General features: G+C 40.0%; 1 protein-coding gene across 7 annotated transcripts in view; it reads left to right on the top strand.

Annotated features, from left to right (window-relative positions):
• cdk14 (cyclin dependent kinase 14) overlaps nucleotides 1–20,500 on the top strand; it is a 726,725-nt gene that overhangs the window by 366,893 nt on the left and 339,332 nt on the right. For all 7 annotated transcript variants that reach the window (XM_078538467.1, XM_078538468.1, XM_078538469.1 and 4 more), the window contains one exon: nucleotides 8,629–8,749. In XM_078538467.1, the coding sequence (XP_078394593.1) occupies nucleotides 8,629–8,749 (121 nt within the window). The remainder of the gene's footprint in view (nucleotides 1–8,628; nucleotides 8,750–20,500) is intronic.

The following is a 20,500-nucleotide window of genomic DNA, read 5'->3' on the forward strand; positions in this document are numbered from 1 at the left end:
TTCTCTTCCTTTCCATTTACCGCTATTTTTACTCACTGCACTCATCCAAAGTTAGTTTATTATTTTTAACAAAAGCTAATAATTAAAGATGCTATTTCATGTAAAATAGTGCACAAAACCCATACCTATGCAACTCTTTTCTAATGCTTTACACCATTAAATAACGCATCAATATTTTAAAAAAGACCATTCGTATAACATTTTTGAAAAACATGTTTACATTGAGCAAAATTCTTGTCTTGCATTTCCTTGGAGCTGTTGGCAGAAGTTCTTATCAAAATATTCAGGAAAGGCCAACGTAGTTATTTTATGGTGCGAGTCTATGATTATATATTTAAGTGGTTCAATAACTTTGAGTCACAATAGATCAGTAAATCATTGGTATTCAAACAATAAAGATTCATTTCTTATAAGTAATTGAGCCATTTTTAAACTACTGTCAAGTACTTGTTAGGAAATAATTGATTCTGTAATTATTGAAATGTGTGGTACATGCTGGGAGCCAAAGAATATTTATCTATATAGTTTCAAGTCTGAAGGATCTTATTTTTTCACTTTGAGGTATTCCTCCCTACCTACCTTCTTGCTTAAGACTCTAGTTCTAATCTTTGTTGTATTGAGCCAGGAAGTCAGCTTTTTCTGATGGTTGCTGGGAAAAGATGAGTTAATCTGAGCTGGAGGCTTTATTCATTCTGTCGAGAGACACTTCATATTCCATGAATAAGAGATTTGGATCAGTGTGGGAAATAATCTTTTAGATCTGACATGTGGGAGAAAGAGATGGGCTTAACATTTGTGACATTCAACTGGCTAATCAAATGGTTCACCGGTTGTATGGAATCTTACAATATCTGTATGAGGCAAAAGAAAGAAAGGCTTTCATTTATATCACACTTTTCACAACCACCGGAAGTCTCGAAGCGCCTTACAGTCAATGAAGTACTTTCAGAAGTATAGTCAATGTTGTAATGTAGGAAATGCAAAAACCAATACGTACTTGGCAAGCTTCCACAAACAGCAATGTGATAACCAATGTTACAACCAAATGAGGGGGGGTTGAATAGCTCCCCTCTTTGCGCTCTCTGCATTTGACTGCAAAGGGTTTTCTTTGTTTGAAAAAGATATAATTGCCAGTTCAGTGAGTACTTGATTTTTGTGCTGTGATCATAAAAGAGCCAATAGGATAGATTTTCTTGCGTTTAACAAAGAAAGAGGTTGACTTTATTATTCTTAAACTGACCGAAGTAAAATAATAAAATACGCATTGATTTCTGCAAGTGTGCATTCACTCACACTCACACAATCCCTCTCTCTCTCTTTTTCTTGAGGTTCTCTCACACACAAATAAAAATTACAGAGTGGGGAAGGATAGGTTGGCCAAATTACAGACCATAAAAAACCTAAGAGTATATAGTCTGTAGTTTGGTGACTCAGCTAGCTTCAAGCTGAATTCGCTAGTCTTGATGCTTCTGATGTAAAGATGTAGGCAACTGAGTTGGTTGTTCCTCGGGAGATGGTGGTGCCTGATGGGATTCTTTTAAGAAATTTCTGTCGGCAGCAGGGAGTCCTTGGATGATCACAGTTAGCAAACAGGGATCAAAGCTTATCAGGTGTATTAATGAGAAAAGGAGGTATCCCACTTAGGTCTTCTCTCTAAGCTGCTTGTCCTCAGTTCTGCTAAGAAAATGTGCTTAAATATAGAGGTTTGGCTTATCACATTGCCTTCCTTCTCCATCTGCCAGGGGATTTCAGGGAACGACATTTTCTGTGTATTCTGAAGCTGACTTAATTAGCTCATGCCTGGAAGCTAATTTGTCACTGTCCAAGCGGCTAGTCTTAATAGCCCGTCTCCAACAACTGAATACCTCAGATGATTACCATGGATGCCTTGCTAAGGAGACAGGATGCTCCCCTGAAGTCATTGTCTTTGGTGGGTTTTGCAGGCAGACTAACTCCATTCCAATGAATTGGAATGTGGAACATATAGTAGTGCAAATTGGTGTGATCCATTTTGGGCTGCGAGTTTTAGTCTCTGTTTTTAGAAAGTTTGTTTTGAAAAGTTCAATTCAGATTTCTAGCCAGTGGATTAAAAAAATCATTATTTGACATAAAGCACATAGACATGACACCAGATAATCTGATTTTTGTGATGTCGTTTGGGGGAACACTAGGGATAACCCCCCTGCACTTCTTTAAAATGGTGCCATGGGATTTTTTACATTCACATGAATAGGCAGATGGGGCCTCGATTTAACGTCTCACCCAAAAGACAGCACCTCTGACAGTGCAGTGCTCTCTCAGTACTGCATTGGACTGCAAGTTTGATTTTTGTGCTCAAGCCCTGGAATGGGGGTTGACCCCCAGAACCTTGTGATTCAGAGGCAAGTGAGCTACCAACTGAGCCACAGCTGACAACAATAAAATTTTCCTATTGCGCTATTCCTTTTGCTGCAGGAGGCCTTCTGTTGCTTTCTCTTAGTGATTGTGGAAGAATGTCCAAAGCTGCAGAGAGTCTTCGGTAGACAATTCAGATTGCCTTAATTGGGACCATTAACCTTTTTAATGTGATTTTATTAGGAGAGTAGATTCCTTCCATCATTTGAGATGAACTGTGGAAATATTGCTGGAGCTCAGTGGGATTCTTCCTCATCTTGGAAATTCAATGGGTGTAATCATTCAGCTAACAGAGACAAGGGTGGCAACAGTTGATAGGGAGGAGTAATAATGGGCTTAATGGGGTTGCAAAGTATAGACTCATAGATGTTTGCAGCACAGAAGAAAGCCATTTGGCCCATCATGTACGCGCTGGTCAACAAAATCTGACTACACTAATCCCATTTTCCAGCCCTTAGCCCATAGCCCTGGAGGCTATGGCAATGCAAGTGAATATTTAAATACTTCTTAAATGTTACAAGAGTTTCTGACTCAACCACCCTTTCAGGCAAAGAGTTCCAGACTCCCATCACCCTCGATGAAAAAATGTTTCCTTTACTTCCCTCTTGGCCTTCTATCTCTTCCCTTAAATCTATGCCCCTGGTTATTGACCCCTCTATTAATGGAAAAAGTGCCTTCCTATCCACTCTATCTATGTTCCTCATAATCTTATACACCTCTATCAGGTCCCCTCTCAACCACCGCTGCTCCAAGGAAAACAACCCCAGCCTATCCAATCATTCCTCAAAACTTAGACCCTCCAGCCCAAGTATCATCCTGGTAAATCTCCTCTGCACCCTCTCCAGTGCAGTCACATCCTTCCTATAATGTGTCCAGAACTGCACGCAGTACTCCAGTTGTGGCCTAACCAGCATTTTATACAGTTCCAGCATAACCTCCCTGCTCTTGTATTCTATGCCTCGGCTAATAAAGCCAAGTATCCCATATGCCTTTTTAGCCACCTTATCTACCTATATCTATCTATCTTCAGTCCCATAAAGTCTGCCATGTCCAGAGACATTGCAATTTTGACCATCAACTCATCTTCTAACCAGACATCCCCTGGGGCAAGGCAAAAAATAATGCAATGACCAATTCTGTAAAAGTGCTGCAAATTCCTATCTAACACCTGAAGTGATCAGGAAAGGCACCAGAGAACTGCAGTAGCCCATAATCTGCTTAATCTCAATTTACTAGCTATTTATTGTCAATGATTGGACCTGTTCTCTTACTTAAAACTTGTCAGATTTCCTTAGAAAGGACAAGAACAAATCCATACCCATTTCATGTTTTGATCATCTGTTTCTGGAGTGAAGTAATTCCCTGGAATTTAACTGAAGTATGCCATGTGTTTGCCCTGCAGTTCTTTTCCATCTCAAATAACCTTTCCGCTGATTACAATCAGTTTAGCATTTTAAAACCTTTACTGTACTCCTTTCAAGCCTGCTTTTCTCTAAAGTAAATAGCTAGTGCAATGAGAGCCCTACTGATTATCTTCCATGTGCTCCTATGCTTGGCAATGGAACAATGTTAATAGGGAATTGGAGGAGGTGCATTTCAGCTAGATTACAGCAGGGGGATGGAGGAGAAAATGAGCAGAAAGTAAATACCTTTCTGAAAAGATCAGCAAACAAGAGCAAAGCTATAATATCTGGGGCTGCCACAAGGCACAGTAGCACGATGAAGGTTTATTGGAAATGAGCTTAAATGAAGTTGGAAATATTCAGCTACAAATATTCAGCCTGCTGCCAATAGTGCAAATAAATGTCTTTGCTGTCTAAAAGTGGTTTGATATGTGTGCAGAATCAGGGTGCATAGTGAGAGTCTGTCAAAGCAAAGATAAATAGGATATATCTTTCTGCAGAGTGCCAAGGGTGGATATGTCTGTGATGATCAATGGATAGACTTACCAGTGTAGTGAAGCGAAGGAAATCGTATTGTGGCACATACTGATAGCACAGCCAGAAGTCTTCAGATATTATTCTTGTGCTTTTCAATTCATGTGAACCCTTAAAATAACCAGTTCTAATGTCAGCTGAAGGGCTCTATCCTTTCAAAAGATAAAACATGTCTCCCTGCAGTGTAGTCATGGTAACAGTTCAGGAAACAGGGAGTAAAGTCACTACAAGTGCTGTGCAGATTAATCTCACCCTATTGCTACCTGTAGCCAGGTGTTTTGTTTGGAAGAATATCTTGTGCTCTACTCTTGTATGTTTCATACAAAAATATGAACAATATTTTGAGTGATAAATTCAGGTTCCGTGGCTTTGAATATTAGTGCAATTGAAACGTATAAGATCTTACATTCTGCATTTAGTTAAGTATTCATAGAAGCACCTTAAAGGTTGGAAAACCTCAAAGGGATGAATGCTGTTTCTGAATCATTCTCTGACCTTCAGACGTTTTTTGATGTTATATGTCAGGCCCCAAAGCAGGATTCATATCCTGCAATTATTGATTAGTTCACAGCTACAGTATTCAGCTGTATTATCCAAAGGTTGCAGAAGTGACTTAGATTGAGAAGCTGAGGGAAGAAGATGGGGAAATGGCATTAGGTGAGTTGCTCATTCGGAGAGCCAGTGCAGACACAATGGGCTGAAGGGCCTCCTTCTGCACTGTAACAATTCTGTGATTCTGTAAAAGTGGTCTGTCATCTTGGTATCAATCATTTACTTCCAAGACTAATTATTTTTAATATATAAATATATATGGAACATTATTTTTAATATTCTATAGTGAGGAGTAGTCTTTATCCTATTGCTTTAAGCTACATGATGGATATTTTACCCTGTGATGGCAGCTACTGTGTATTATTAAAACCTATTGGCCCAGATCATCTGGTCCCCATAATGGTGAACGCTGACATGTTTGCCACCTGATTTGCCTCACCTGCCCTTCCTTCCTCCGCCAAATCCTGGCACCACTCGGCCTTTCCCACGGCTATGCTCACAAGAGCCTCCACCGTCCCTCCCCCCCGCCCCACGCTCCACTCCCGCATCTACAAATCCTCAGTATGGTCGATGTTTATGGAGAAGGGCCAGGGTTGAGGAGAGAGGAAGGGGGTGAACAGAGCCATGGCTATGGGGGGCATGGTGGTGAGGAATGGAGTTAAAAAGTGGAATAAATGAAAAACTGATAACACTTACAGGCAGACTCCTGTGAACACTGGAAAACCCGTAAAAACTACTTGTAAACATCTTTAATACTTGGAAGCAATTAAAAACAACATTGAACACTTGAAAACTCATTAAAGTCATCGAACTAAAGGCAGACCTCAAAGCATGTGACTTTATTAATGACATCCAAAGGGGGCGTGTGGCTTTGTTGGAATTGTGCCTCCTGACTTACCTCGTCATTGGACCCACATTGCAGCCAAGAGAGCAAGTTCTTGTTGCAAACAACAGAGTTCAGAACGCACTTTAAACGTAGCTGAAGGCATAAGCCACTGCTTTGGCACTGACAGGAAAATTCTGGCCAATATTCTGGTAATACCATCAATCAATGATCTAAGGGTGTAACAATCAGTCACAACAATGAGTATGGCATTTTGCATCATAGTGTTTTGGGAACATGATACAAAAGGTGTTACAGATAAGAGAGAGACAGGCAAACTGTACTGATTTCTTACCACCTGTCCATAACCAGAAGGTGTTGTGAATTTTTTAAAAAAAATAAGTGATAACGTGTTTTCCCAATCCTTTTTATTGTGACCCAATTTGCTAATAACGCAGCAAACCCCAGTTAGGAATAACTCAGTAGCTCAGAAGGTTAGTTTATTTTTCAAATTTAACACTCCTTCCCCAGGTCAGGTTTTATCAACTTCCCACCCCCCCTCTTACTCTCTCATACACGCATGCACATAGTTTTGGGGGGGGTGGGGGGGGACTTGCTACTTCTCAGTTCTCAAGGGCATATAGAGATTTAAAATTGGTCGCTTGGGTCATGTGATCTACCTTCTCCACACTTACTTCAAGAGGGATGTTTATCCTGTGTCTGAATTGGCATTGATTTCTGTACTGATAATGTCCCAGTCATTAGTTGTTGGAAGAGTTACCATTCATATTGAGGGTCTGGTGTTGGGAAGCTATTGTCCAGTCAGGCCCATTGACTCCGTTAGCAAGGTGAGCTTAGTAGATGCAAATGACGTCCCTTTGGTTCCCTTTTGAAATGGGCCTGGACAGTCCCAGTTGTGATACAAGCCTGTTAGCACTCTATAGGCATAACACATTTCAATGTGCAAGTCTCCTGGTTTCGTTATTCCAAGGGGTCTGTACAATTAAGTGTGAAATCTCACAGCTGGGAAAAGAATTCTTTTGTTCTTGTAACTCTTATGGGGTAGCTCCCAGACAAAAGGCCAACCCTGTGATCAAGTGACTTGTGGCAGTCTTTTTTTTGGTTCAGCATAAAGTCCATGTAAAAAAAAAATGGCAATAGGGATAAAGTTTTGAGCATAGTGTTGGATTTCTTTTCATGTCATAGGAACCCAACAAAGGTATTGAGGTGTAATAGTTGTGCCACTAGAATAATGATCAGTGTCATGGACTTGTAATTCAGAAAACATCAGATCAAACTAGAATCTGGAAATGAACAAAAAGGTTGGCATCAATAATGGTGTACAAGGGGCTATCTTAGTGAACCACTGGGCTTTTAAGATACTGATGCCCTTTGGAGAAGTAAATCTTGGTCTGGACTATGTATATAACAAGGTGATTAATTCTCAACTCCCCTCAAAGGTGGCCTGGCAAGATACTCAGTTACTCTGCTCTGATGAAAGGCCATCGACCTGAATGCTAATTTTCTTCCTCCTTCCACAGATGTTGTCTGACCTGCTGAGTATTTCTAAAATTTTCTGTTTTTTGCTCAGTTGCCACCACCTTTTCAGGGAATCTAGGGAGAGGCAATAAATGCTGAACATTCCAGCAACATCCATCTCCTGAGAATGAATGAATGATTTTTCTCCAGCAGTTTCACCCTCCTATTCTTTTAGAGGAGGAAAATAGCACATAAGTGAACTCCCCTCAAGTTGGTTGTTCTATTTTTCAAATGCTCCAAGTAAAATCCTTCTATAAGAGTGCTAAACCCTGTTAGCTTATTTGTATGATTTTCTTTTGAAATATGTACAATAATGAAAGAATAAGCAGTAGATGCATTATGAACAGTATTTTCTGAGTGGTATTGATAACTTAGTAATGCTTTGACATACTTGAACATACATTCCACAAAGGCATTAGTGAAGCAAGACAATATAAACTGTAATATAACAGAAATAGTGGGTTTACTAAATTAACATAGTTCTATTAATGCCAGCTGTGAACTTTTCCACCTATATTTTGGCAGGCTGGCTTAGTAACACTGTAACATGAAATGTATTCCATCTATATAGTTGCCATCTCTCGTGTAAGCTCCTTGTGTCTAAGAATTGCAAAACCAAAGAGACAAACCTGATAGCAAATACTTAAGTAAATATATCAGCATATTGATCACCATGATTTACACTGTGGTTTATAAAGACAGTTCCAGTTTGTGCACTACAGCTCTGTCAAACTGTTTTTATTCTAGAATATTTTTCAGGAACCAACTATGTTTGAGCTGAATTTTTACAATGCCTCTAACTGTAGTAAAATAGTTTTAAAAAACGGCTTTATAAAGTTTATAGATTCTCCATGTCATTTTTGTTTGTTTCGTTGACCATTACTGTGAATATTTCTCACAACAATAATATAAGACACCATGGGACTATGTTATTGTATCATTTAGACACAATTAATAATTAAATGGTCTGGCTTTATGTCTGCTCTTTCAATTAAAATGTATAACTTTCTCAAGTTTATGAATGTACCTTTTTAAGGGTTGCAGTTGGGAAGCAAGTTATTTTCATCTGGACATAACAGTCCACTACAAAGAAATGTTATGTTAATTGTCCAGGAATAAAGCCCGAGCTCTTAACTAATGTTTAATTAGTGTTCCTTTTATATAGTCCAGAAGTATGAGAAAAGCATTTACTTACTTAAAAATATTAATATAAACATGTTGTGTAATAATAGAACTGTGTGTGTGTCCAAATGTTCAGTAAACAGTACAGAGAGTCCCTTTTCAAAAGCAATGCCTAGTTATAATCATAGGCCTTGAGAAAGGTTGGAGCTCTTTGAGGGTAAAACTCACCATTTTAACATCTGATCATCATTCTGTTTTCAGGACTTGCCCGAGCCAAATCGGTACCCAGCCACACGTATTCCAATGAGGTGGTTACCCTATGGTACAGGCCTCCAGATGTCCTCCTGGGCTCCACAGAGTACTCCACCTGCCTTGACATGTGGTAGGTACATTCGCCTGCATGTAATTTGTTTAACTGTTTTTATTTTTGCATTTTTTCTTACCAAGTTAGTGTTAAAATCAGAATTAAATCCGGAGGTGAGGTTCCACATAAAGTAAATAATGAAGCTAATACAGTTATTCACCTGAGTAGGCTTTGCATTTATTACAACCACACTATAGATGGATCAGAGAAAGAAAGAACATTCTATTATTCCATTTTATCAGTCGTCGTCATGGTTAAATTACTCCAAGATTCATCTCGTTAAGTGCCAAAAAATGTTTAAACTAATCTGTAAAAGTACATTTAATTATAACACATACCAAAAGTTTTATTGTTAAACTTGTGGATGTTTGTAACATATTTCCGTTGTTCAGTCATTTATCTTTTTAAATAATTAAATTTAAATATTCTAATATTATGTGCATTATGACTAATATAGTTTCTTAACAACGGTATATGAAGACTTGCTAAAGATGTCCTCCTGACATGTATAGTACAAGTCTGGAAGGAGTCCGCAAGTGACTTCCTGAATATATGATGGATGGCGTGAAAGAGTATTCAAGGCTTGGGGCATTAGTACATTGCACCAGCTGTTAACTCTGCAATTAGTGAATGCTGGGAAATGTTGGGCACCCAATGGAATATGGCTTGAGGATATTTTTATACTTCATTGGTTCCTTCAGAGAATTGAGAAAGTAACTAACGACTAATGTTCCCCAGCTAATAAATACAGACCAATCAATTAGAATGTTATATTTGGAGAAAAAGCAGTTTTGAAGCAAAAGTGGGTAAAGAGTTAGAAAAGTGCAGATATATTATTAATTTCTCCCTTGTTGTAGTCTATTATTTCTTTGTCCCCTCTGTGAAGCTATCCAATAAAATACTACTAAAGTTGAGTGCTGTTAAGTGCTTTATTGCATCTGCTGCACTCTTCCCCAAGTGAGTAGAAGCATGGATACAGGTGAAAATGTCAAGTTCAAATGCCCAGATTTGTATCTGTGCACAGTATTGGGATTTTTCCAGCTGGTGTAATGCAGGATAAGATTAATCTTTAAGTATTAGACACAAGGCCTGAAGGCTGCTTGCTTGCCATTTTCATTGAGTGATGTGATGGTATATTTTTTCCTTTCAACTGCTGTACAGCAGACCCAGAATCTCCCTTTTATTTTTTGTTGTTTTTACAATTGTGTAAGTTGGTGACGCGCACACATAAAATCCATCAAGCAATTTGCATCTGTGCACAAATCCAGAATGTTTACAGATGTTTTGTGGATTGAAAATTCCCATGCTGACTGCTTACCACATCAACATATCTTGTGCTGTCATTAACTCATTTCCTCTCATGAGTCAATGCACTTTCCTTCTTTGCCTGCTGTAAGACACATAAGATATAATATGAGAGTAAACTAGTAAGAGACAAGAAGAGGCATGTAATAAGGAAAAGATTAATTAAAATAAATCTGGGTCCCTTACAGACTGAGACAGGAGAAATGATAATGGAAATGAAGAAGTAGCAGAGGCATTGAACAAATACTTTGTATCTACGTTCAGAGTAGAGGACAGAAGAAACATTCTGAAAATCCTGGGCAATCAAAGGCCTAGAGGAACTGAGGGACTCAGTGATATTATTATTAGTCATACAAAACAAATAAAGATTCTTAGCTACATGAACCCAATCTTTGTAAGGTTATCCAATAACATTCATCAACGTCACGTGATCAAACTTTCAAGAATGCCTCCACACAGAGTTGCAAATCCTATTCCAACTGTTTATCAGGTACTGATGAGGTACTAACAGCTCCTACCTACTCCCCAGCACATCAAACATTCATAGTGCAAGGGGACGGGGTACCCAGACACTAGTGTGCAGTGTTCCCCCCGCAATTTAGCTGGAATGTGCCAGGCACTCCAGCCCTGCAGCAGCCACCTTGCCCTGTGTCGTTGCCAACATAACATGATCTCAGGATCTAGACATCTATCCTTCCATTGAAAAAGATCCACGGGGCAATGGACTGGGAAACCAAGCCATCAGAAAATGAACTGAAATTTCACCCTGCTGGCAGGGCTCAAGAATTCGGCACAATTTCAGGCGAGGGTGAAAAAAGAAGGAACACTGCAGGAAAAACAGCCAATCCTGGGATATTTGATTCATCAATACAAACAATGATCATTTTGAAAATACAGACACCTGTAAATAAAGGACACCTGGTGCATGTCCCTTAGTTGTTGGTAATTTACAGGTTTCACTGTATATTCATATGAGACACAAGAAAGTGCATCAAAGTACAGTTGAGATCTGTAGATAAATAGATTAAAACAAAACTGAAACTTAAAAAGGAGGTATATAATAAAAGAATTAACAATACTGAGAATCATGAGATAGTGGGCATTCTCGTGGCAATTGTTCAGTTGTTTCTAGATATGCGTATTGCCCTGGCAGACTGAAAGATTCTCAATATAACACAATGCTTCATGAAGGGAAAAAAAGAGTTAACTCTAACTAGAAACACATACATAGGAACATAGGAAATAGGAACAGGAGTAGGCCATTCAGCCCCTCGAGCCTGTTCCACCATTCAACTAGATCATGACTGATCTTCTACCTCAAAGCCATTTTCCTGCACTATCCTCATATCCCTTGATATCTTTAACTATGAATCTATCGATCTCTGTCTTGAACATATTCAATGACTCAGTCTTCACAGCCCTCTGAGGTAGAGAATTCAAAGATTCAAAAGAAGAAATTTCTCCTCATCTCGGCCCTAAATGGCCTACTTCTTATTCTGAGAACTGTGTGCCTTGGTTCTAGACCCCTGCCCCCAGCCAGTGGAAACATGCTCCCTACATCTGTCGAGCCCTGTAAGAATTTTGTATGTCTCAATGTGGTCACCTCTCATTCTTCTATACTCCAGAGTATATAGGCCCCTTTTCGGTCTCTCCTCATAAGACAATCCCGTTATCACCGGAATCAATCTGGTGAACATTTCTTTGCACTCCCTCTGTGACAAATATATCCTTCCTTTGGTAAGGAGACCAAAACTGCACAGGCTACTCCAGGTGTGGCCTCACCATGGTTTTTTTAAAAAAACTCATCTTTTACTCCTGTACTCAAATCCTCTTGCAATAAAGGCCAACACTCCATTAACCTTTCTAATTGCTGGTTGCACCTGCATGTTAGCTTTTAATGATCCATGAACAATGACACACAGGTCCCGTTGGACATCAACACTTCCCAATCCCTCGCCATTTAAGAATTACTCTGCATTTCTGTTTTTCCTATCAAAGTGAATAACTTCACAATTTGCACATAATATACCACCTTGCACACTCATTTAGCCTAACTAAATCCCTTTGAAGCCACTTTTAATCCTCCTCACAACTCTCACTCCCACCTAGTTTTATGTCATCAGCAAATGTGGAAGTATTACATTTGGTTTCCATATCCAAATCATTGATATATTGTGAATAGCATGGGGCCCAAGCATTAATCTTTGTGGTATCCCACTAGTCACAGCTTGCCAGCCTGTGAATTACCTGTTTATTCCCACTGTGTCCGCTAACCAATCCTCAATCAATGTCAGTATATTACCCACAATCCCATGTGCTCTGATTTTGCTTACTAACCTCTTGCGTGGAACCTTATCAAAAGCCTTTTAAAAAGCCATATACACCACATCCACTGGTTCTCCCTTATCTGTTCTGCTAGTTATATCCTCAAAAAAAACTCTTAATGGGTTTGTCAATGATCAGCCATGATCTAGTTGAATGGTGGAGCAGGCTCGATGGGGCTGAATAGCCTATTCCTCCTATTTCCTATGTTCCTATATGCGTTCTTACTTAGAGTTAACCATCTTTTCCCTTCTTGAAGCATTGTCAAACTCTAGCAGGTTTGTCTGCCCAATCTTATTATTTCCCAAGTGTCCAGTTATCACACCCTTTATAATACTGTAACATTTTCCCCACTACTGATGTCAACACTGAAACCATTAGTCTTGCATACGTTATAGGCAAATTTTAGAATCTATAACTGGCCACAAAATTAGTGAGCATTTAGCAACGCATGGGTTAATCAACAACATTCAGCAGTGATTGTGAAAAGAATGCTGTGGTTGCTAAATTTAAGAGTTTTTTTAAACAAAATTAACAATTGGATAATTGTTTGTATGGGTAAGATGCTGAGGACAAAATGAGACAGTGGCATAGTGGTAATGTCATTGGACTAGGAATCAAGAGGCCCAGGCTAATGCTTTGGGGACATGGGTTCAATCCCACCATTGCAGCTGATGGAATTTAATTTCAATTAATTAAATCTGGAATTGAAAACTAGTAATGTTGGCCATGAAATGATCATTGATTGTCATATTAAAAAAAAACCCATCTAGTTACTAAAGTCCTTTAGGGAAGAAAATCTGCTGTCCTTACCTGCTCTGGCCTGCATGTGACTCCTGATCCACAGCAATGTGGCTGACTCTTAACTGCCTTCTGAAATGGCCTAGCAAGCCACTCAGTTCAAGGGAAATTAGGAATGGGCAACAAATGCTGGCCTTGCCAGCAACCTCAATGAAAGAATATAGAAAAAAAAATAGGCCTGTTCAGTATCATGAAGAACCGTGGCAGAAACTCACGGCCCTGAGTAAATGCCATTCTCAAATCGAGAAACTCACGGCCCTGAGTAAATGCCATTCTCAAATCGAGGGACAGCCGATGACAATGGCAAATGGATATAAAATTAGCATAGTGGCAGGAAGCAAAGGGTAATAGATGACAAGTGGTTTTTGGAGTATAAAGTTCGAAAGTGTGAACTCATCCACTTTGGCAGGAAGAATAGAAAAGCAGCATGTTGTGTAAATGGAGGGAGATTGCAGAACTCTGAGGTACAAAGGGATTTGGGTTTCCTGGGACATGAATCACAAAAAGTTAAAATACAGGTACAACAAGTGATTAGGAAGGCAAATGGAATGTTGTCATTTATTGCAAGTGGAATGGAATATAAAAGTAGGGACATTTTGCTACAGTTGTGCAGGGCATTGCTGAGACTACATCTGGAGTACTATGTACAGTTTTGATCTCCTTATTTAAGAAAGGACATATTTGCATTATAAGCAGTTCGGAGAAGGTTCATTTGACTGATTCCTGGAATGAGGGGTTATCTTATGAGAAAAGGTTGGACAGGTTGGGCCTGTATCCATTGGAATTGAAGTGGGGTAACTGACTAGGATGGACATGTATTAAGAGTTTAGAATAGACAAAAGTAGTTATGAGAGCTCTTTCTAAGCATGAAGGGAAATATAGCCAACTTATAGGCCTAATGGGTATACAGCCAGTACTGTGGAAACCCAACTAACAATCACAAGCCATATGACTTAATGACCTTCACAGGATGGGTAAACAAATGTCAGTGTGATAAGAGCACAGATTAGGAGGCGTTAGATCTGAGGCATTCCCCACCTCCCAGTAAGATAGAACGTCTACAGCCTGAATAATTCGGCTCATTAGGTATGTAACTCGAGGTTGTACTAGGCCGTATAGTGAAATGTGAGAACTAAAAGATATAAATATGCTACCCAGCCTTTGATCAGAGAAGACACCCTGTAGAATCAGGCTGTGTCCTCTCAGCATATGTTTGTAAATAAAAATCCTTGGATACGTGAAGCTTACAAACTCAAGAATGGCTTCTTTTTCCAAAACAGAGTTGAGAAGAATTAGAGGCGATCTTATTGATATTTATAAGATCCTGAAGGGGCTTGACAGAGTGGATGCTGAAATGGTATTTCCCCTTGTAGGAGAGACCAGGACTAGGGGGCATAGTTTCAAAATAAGGGGCCTTCCATTTAAGACTGAGATGAGAATTTTTTTCATTGAGGGCTGTGAGCCTGTGAAACTCTCTTCCCCAGAGAGTGGTGTAGAGGCAGAGTCATTCAATACTTTTAAGGCAGAGGTAGATACATTCTTGACTAACAAAGGAATCAAAGGATATCAGGTAGGCAGGACAGTGCTGTTGAGGTCATAATCAGATTAGCCATGATCTTATTGAATGGGGCTGAATGTCCTATTCTGCTCCTAATTCATATGTTTGTATAAGTAATGGTACTATGATGTGCTGCATTTAGGGCTATAGGAAAACAGGTGTTAGGCATAATTTAATAGTGACAAGTGAGATGCTGCATTTGGGAGGAAAGACCAAGAAGTATACATTCATTGAAAAGATGCTAAATGATGCAGAGGAACAGCGATCTAAAGGTGCAAATATGTAATTATCTGAAAGTACAGGTACATGTAAGACACTTTGTGGTCAGAAATAGCATTGTGGGGTACAAGAACAAAGAGCTAATTATGTATTGGATTAGGCTACTGTTATAGTATTTTGTATGATTTGTGGCACTAGATTAAAGCCATAGAGACTCTACAGCATAGATTCACCAGTGAGAAACTAATTGTGAGGAGGGAATTGAAGTGCTTGGACCATTTGCAATGGGAAGGGAACGATTTAATAGGGGTTTTTCTTTTAAATCGGGAAACAGGATTCCAAAATGCAACTTCTCTATAGTGAAGTACCTGGGCTTCTGGCTTGATGGAATCTGGATTATTGCCCTTTTCATTTTTGTCCACACAAACTTATTGTAGCTCAGTATGGGGAAACTTGTTGGGATTCACCTTGTTCTGTTACAATTTATGAAAGGAATCTTTAAGGTCATTTCCACGTAGCCCCACCACTTACCTATGTTCTTCACATTGTTCTACTTTTAAACTGCTTGCTTGAAATGTGCATCTGCAAGACTCACGTTTATAGTCTCAGTCTTGGTTTAGAGGTTTAGGGAGGGTTCTTTTTAATATGCTATCAGGGTGTGAGTGATGCTAACTATGCCACATTTAGTGTCAACTTCTAGTTGCCCTTCGTGAACTGCTCTGCCCTAGATATTGTTGAGCTTCTTAAATGTTCTTGAAGCTACATTCATTCATCTGAATGATGAATATTCCACTGTACGGCTGATGTAAGTATTGTAGATCATGAAGAGACTTTAAAGGAACCAAGAGGGGAGCCGTTCATTGCAAAATACCCAGCCTTCGCCCCGATCTTGTAGCTGTGCTGATGATGTGGTTGGTTCAGTTAAATTTCTGGTCAGTGATATTGACGGTCATGTCAGAATGACTGGGCTTCCTGTTGTTTGATAGGTCAATACCTGACACTAAGATGACCATCACCTGACACTTGGGTGGCAAGCAAACTCCCTGCTACTTGTCAGCCAAGCATGGATGTTATCTGGATCCTGTAGTAGGCTGGCATGGGCTGCTCCATAGCATCATTAAACACAGGAAGGGGCTATTTGGCCCATTGAGTCTATGCTGGCTCTCTAATGAGCAATCCACTTAGTTCCATTTCCCTGCTCTATGCTCATAATCATGCAAGTTTCCCTTAAATGCCCATTCAACTTCCTTTTGAAATCCTTGAGTCTCCACTTCCACCACCCTTGTAGACAGCGAATTCCAGATCATCATCACTTGCTGTATAAAAAATCCTTCCTCTCGCGCTCCCCCCGTTTTTTTTTTGCCCCAAACCTTAAATCTTTGTGTCCTAGTCCTTGTACGGGTCCTTGTCAGAGAAGTTGTGAACTCAGTGCAATCATTAGCAAACAGGCCTATAACTAAAATTCAATATTGTTAAAACTCAGAATGTTAAAATCTAACTCAGGCCACGACTAAATGGAAATTGCTGAGATACATATGGAGTGAATTTACATGACACTGCAAAAACAACCATAGAATTCCCACAATCTTAATGACAAAGAGGCAGGGGTATTGAACTAATTAAGTAACTCTTCCAAAGAGCCAGCTCAAGCATCATGAGTCAATGGATTCCTCCTGTATTGTTAAGATTCTATGGGGGTAAGTTTGTTTGCATATCGTGACAGACCTTGGCAAACTTCTAAAAACTGTTAGAAAAGTGGTAAAAGTATGTATAAGTTGATAATTTTAAAAAGTGTCATGCATTTTAAAATATTAAAAATCATTAAGAAAACCCTAACTGGCATTGAGCTGAATTGAACTCTAAGGGCGTATCTCCACACGACATCAAATGGGGGTATGGCTTCACCGGCAACATGCCTAGCTGGAAGCCTTCACTGCTAGTCTCGGCGCTAGGCTCTGCTGCAGGAAGAAGGGGAAGTTTTCACTGCAGCTTATGGACAAGGTAAGTATGAATCTTTCGGGACAGTAAATGGTGAACGCTGCAGCTTCACTGCTCAGAGGAAAATCCGGGCCCACTTGCACCCACCAGCCACCACCCCTGGCTCCCCAAGTCTTTCATTTACGTTATAGTTGGAAATTAAGTATTCCCTTGGTGCATAGCAGAGGAAAATTGCTCAATATCTTCATATTTATATGTATTTACTCTAATCTAATATAAATATATTTAACATAAATTACTATTTATCTTTAATCGTCTACTTTGGAAAAAATGTTCTCATTACCCATCTTTCTAAACGTACAAATGGTTGACCAGCAAATTACTCATAGTGCTACCAGTACTGCTGTGCATCTGCTTAGAAGTAAATAAAAGTAATCCAAGGAAACTTGTGCACTGATCATCTTTCTTCTCCTTCCTCCTTGTATAGAATTTTTACTTTCTTCTGCACCTGACTGAGGTGCCAGAACTCACTCTGTAAGCGATTGAGGGCATAAATTTGTGCACTATTGTGTGCAGTAGAAGAGCATTAATGTGAAACTGAGTACAGTACCATCCACACATTGATGTAAGAAGGCATATGACCGCAACCTAGGGTCAGTGTGATGCAGGCCAGAGATGTGTTAAGAGCTAGGATGGAGATAACTCCTTGCCTGTACCCTTTACTGTATATTTGTATATAATTACAAGTAGTTAATAAAGACTTGCTGTTAACATACAGAAGAGTATGAAGATTTCGTTAACAGACAACACCATCTCAACATGGTGGCAGCTCTGAGAACCTGTTTTACTAATTCAGTCAGTAATGCCGTTTGAATGAAACCCATTGCTAATCTTGATTACCCAACTCCGAGCCTCAAAATGTGACCTCTCAGTTGAACAGAAAAAAAACCAAACTAATAATTAACTTGCTTAACTGTTGAGAACCTCGTGACCGTCCGAATTCTTAAACAGCAAGTCTGGGGTTCATTCATTCTTGCTACTCAGAGCTCTATATCGCTGATTAAATTAAGTTTTCAGACCACCAACCCACGCAGCCATTGTTGAAAATTCTTCTTCTCGAAGCGTGGTGCCGTCATTTTGCGAAACCTGCCAAACCAGCAAGCGCCGGAAATCCATTGCTCGGTAGTGAACAGCGATGCCATCTTGGAAGCCTGTAAACTCTTAAAGCTGTCTTCAACATGGATCAAAAATCCAACTTAACAGATTGGTTTGGACCAACCCCAGTGCCAAATCCAACAGGATATTTTGCAATCTTGAGAAGCGACTTTTCACATTACTTGAGTACACTGGGTCTCAGTTAAAAAAAAAAAATCAGAGGAAGACCAGATTATCATCTTTTACTCTTGGTTTGGTGACCTTGTTAATCATGTTATCCTGATGCAAGGCTCTGATGAATCTACAACCAGCCTCAAAGAACTATTAGCAGCCTTTGATGAATATTTTAATCTTCAAGCTGAGGGGAGTTCAGAGCTTGAAAAGCAGCATAAAAAATTCCCAGCAAAGTGAAGAAAAGGCAAAAAACAGCAAACCACAAGAGGCACAGAACTCTCCAGAAGCTCCAGTAATATATCTTTATGGGAAGCCCATCGCAGAAGTTTTCAGAGTCATGGGCATGTTTCCAGAACTGTACCAGCAGCTGGTGGTGAATGACAGGTAAACAGCTCTGCTGTGGAGCAAGAAAAAGCAAACTACAATCAAAATGTTCGCATTAAAGCTGCTTTGGAAGAACTCATCCAGCAGTAAGCCAAGCATGACAGTGGACAGGAAGGGCACTCAGAGCTCACTGCCTTGAAAGACTCTTTACAAACGAATATGCACCCCTGGAAAAACACGAGGAATTGGAAAAGATGTTGAATGCTACTTCAGGAAAAGATGCATTGGAGCTGTCAGTAATGACAAAGCTATACACTGACATGCAGATTGAGAAGACCAGAGTTGAACACAGAAGTAAACAGTTGACGACAGCTAATTTTCCTTCAGGATCAGATTCAAAAACATTATCCTTCAGCAACATGACGGAATAAAGAATACCTTGAACAGCAGAATGCCAGAACAGCAGAACAAACTCAATGAAACTTTGTTAAATTACGAGAAAACTCAAGACTAAGTACTTGAGCTTTTCAGAGAAAAGGAAAACCTGTTGAGAGACCTTGACACACTACAAGGATCCCTCAGGCCTGAGTTTGTCCCTCTGGAATATAGTGAAATGAAACAAAATGAACTTAATGCCACTCTGAAAGGCATGTTTACCATTCTGGGAGGAGATACAAGAATGAAACTGTACCGCTGACGGGAACAGTTGCATGTTTGGAAGGAACCTTGGAAAACCATTACAATCCCAAAGAGGTATGCAAAGAGATGAAAGCCAAGAACACAGAATGGCAGGCGAAGGTGGCAGTTCTCACGAAAGAGCATGAAGTCTTTAAATGGAAGAAGTGTAATTACAGAATGTGCGCTTGAAAGGTAGCACACAGGAATTATACACTGCCAAGGAAAAACCAATCAGTGGAGAGAATGCAACATGGAGTAGCAAACAAATCTTTGGGCTGATGTACGTCATCCGTAACCAGCCTTTATCTCCTGAGCTGAAATGCCTGTGTAGCCCTGGATCTCCTCCAGAGGGCAGAGGCTGTAAAGACTACCACTGTTGTTAGCCAGTCAGAACAGCATGGTCCTGGGTGCTCCAATACTAAAGAGTATTTAGACTTGGATTTCACCTTCGATATCTCTTCTCTCTTTGCGGAGCAAGTTTGTCCATCATCATTCCAGGTCCCAGAAAGTCCCCAATGATCAGACCAACCTACCATCCACACTATTAGCATGGTACCTCTGGTGGAAGTGGTACCAGAGAATGATGAGAAGTCTGAGAAGCCTGTACCTCCAACCACAACGATGGTACAACTAGCCAACACGTCAACCTCTGCGCACAACTGCAACTTCCAGTGAGCGTGCCACAACCACATGGGATGCTGCAACCGGATAGCAGTCTATCACCATTAACAACAAAAAGCAGAGGTGACCATGCCACCCGCCCTCTTCTCACCACAGGAATGTTCTACCTCAGCCTCACAGGGCCTCCAGATGGCCCACATGGAGAAAGAAGAAGAAAAAGCAGCACCAAGGAGACGAATACCATCTTCGTCCGCCTCACAAAAAGTGATAGAGAGTAACAGCAACCATGCATCGATGCAGCAGCAAACTGACCAGGCATGGGTCAACATTAGGCAATGAAAGAAAAGAATGAAAGCATACCCAAATGCCAGACAAGCTGCAAGCCAGCGGCAAGGACCAGAGCCGATAGACCCAACCATTTTCCCGATGAAACAGCGAACGAGATGTGGAAGGGTTTATAACCCTCCAGACCAGCGGCCTCCAGACCGCTTGAACTTCTAACTTCAAGGATTGAAGGGGGGATGTGGTACTGAGAATGTTGTTGATGCTAATACAATAATAGTAATAATGTTGGAATAGCATTAAGGTTGTAACAATAAGGTAAATACCTAGGACTTATAACAATGTAAGACTTGAAGTAAACTAAAGTAACCCTTTATGCATGGGATGAAGAC

The sequence above is a fragment of the Cetorhinus maximus genome, chromosome 3, assembly GCF_964194155.1.
Source record: "Cetorhinus maximus chromosome 3, sCetMax3.hap1.1, whole genome shotgun sequence".
NCBI lineage: Eukaryota > Metazoa > Chordata > Chondrichthyes > Lamniformes > Cetorhinidae > Cetorhinus > Cetorhinus maximus.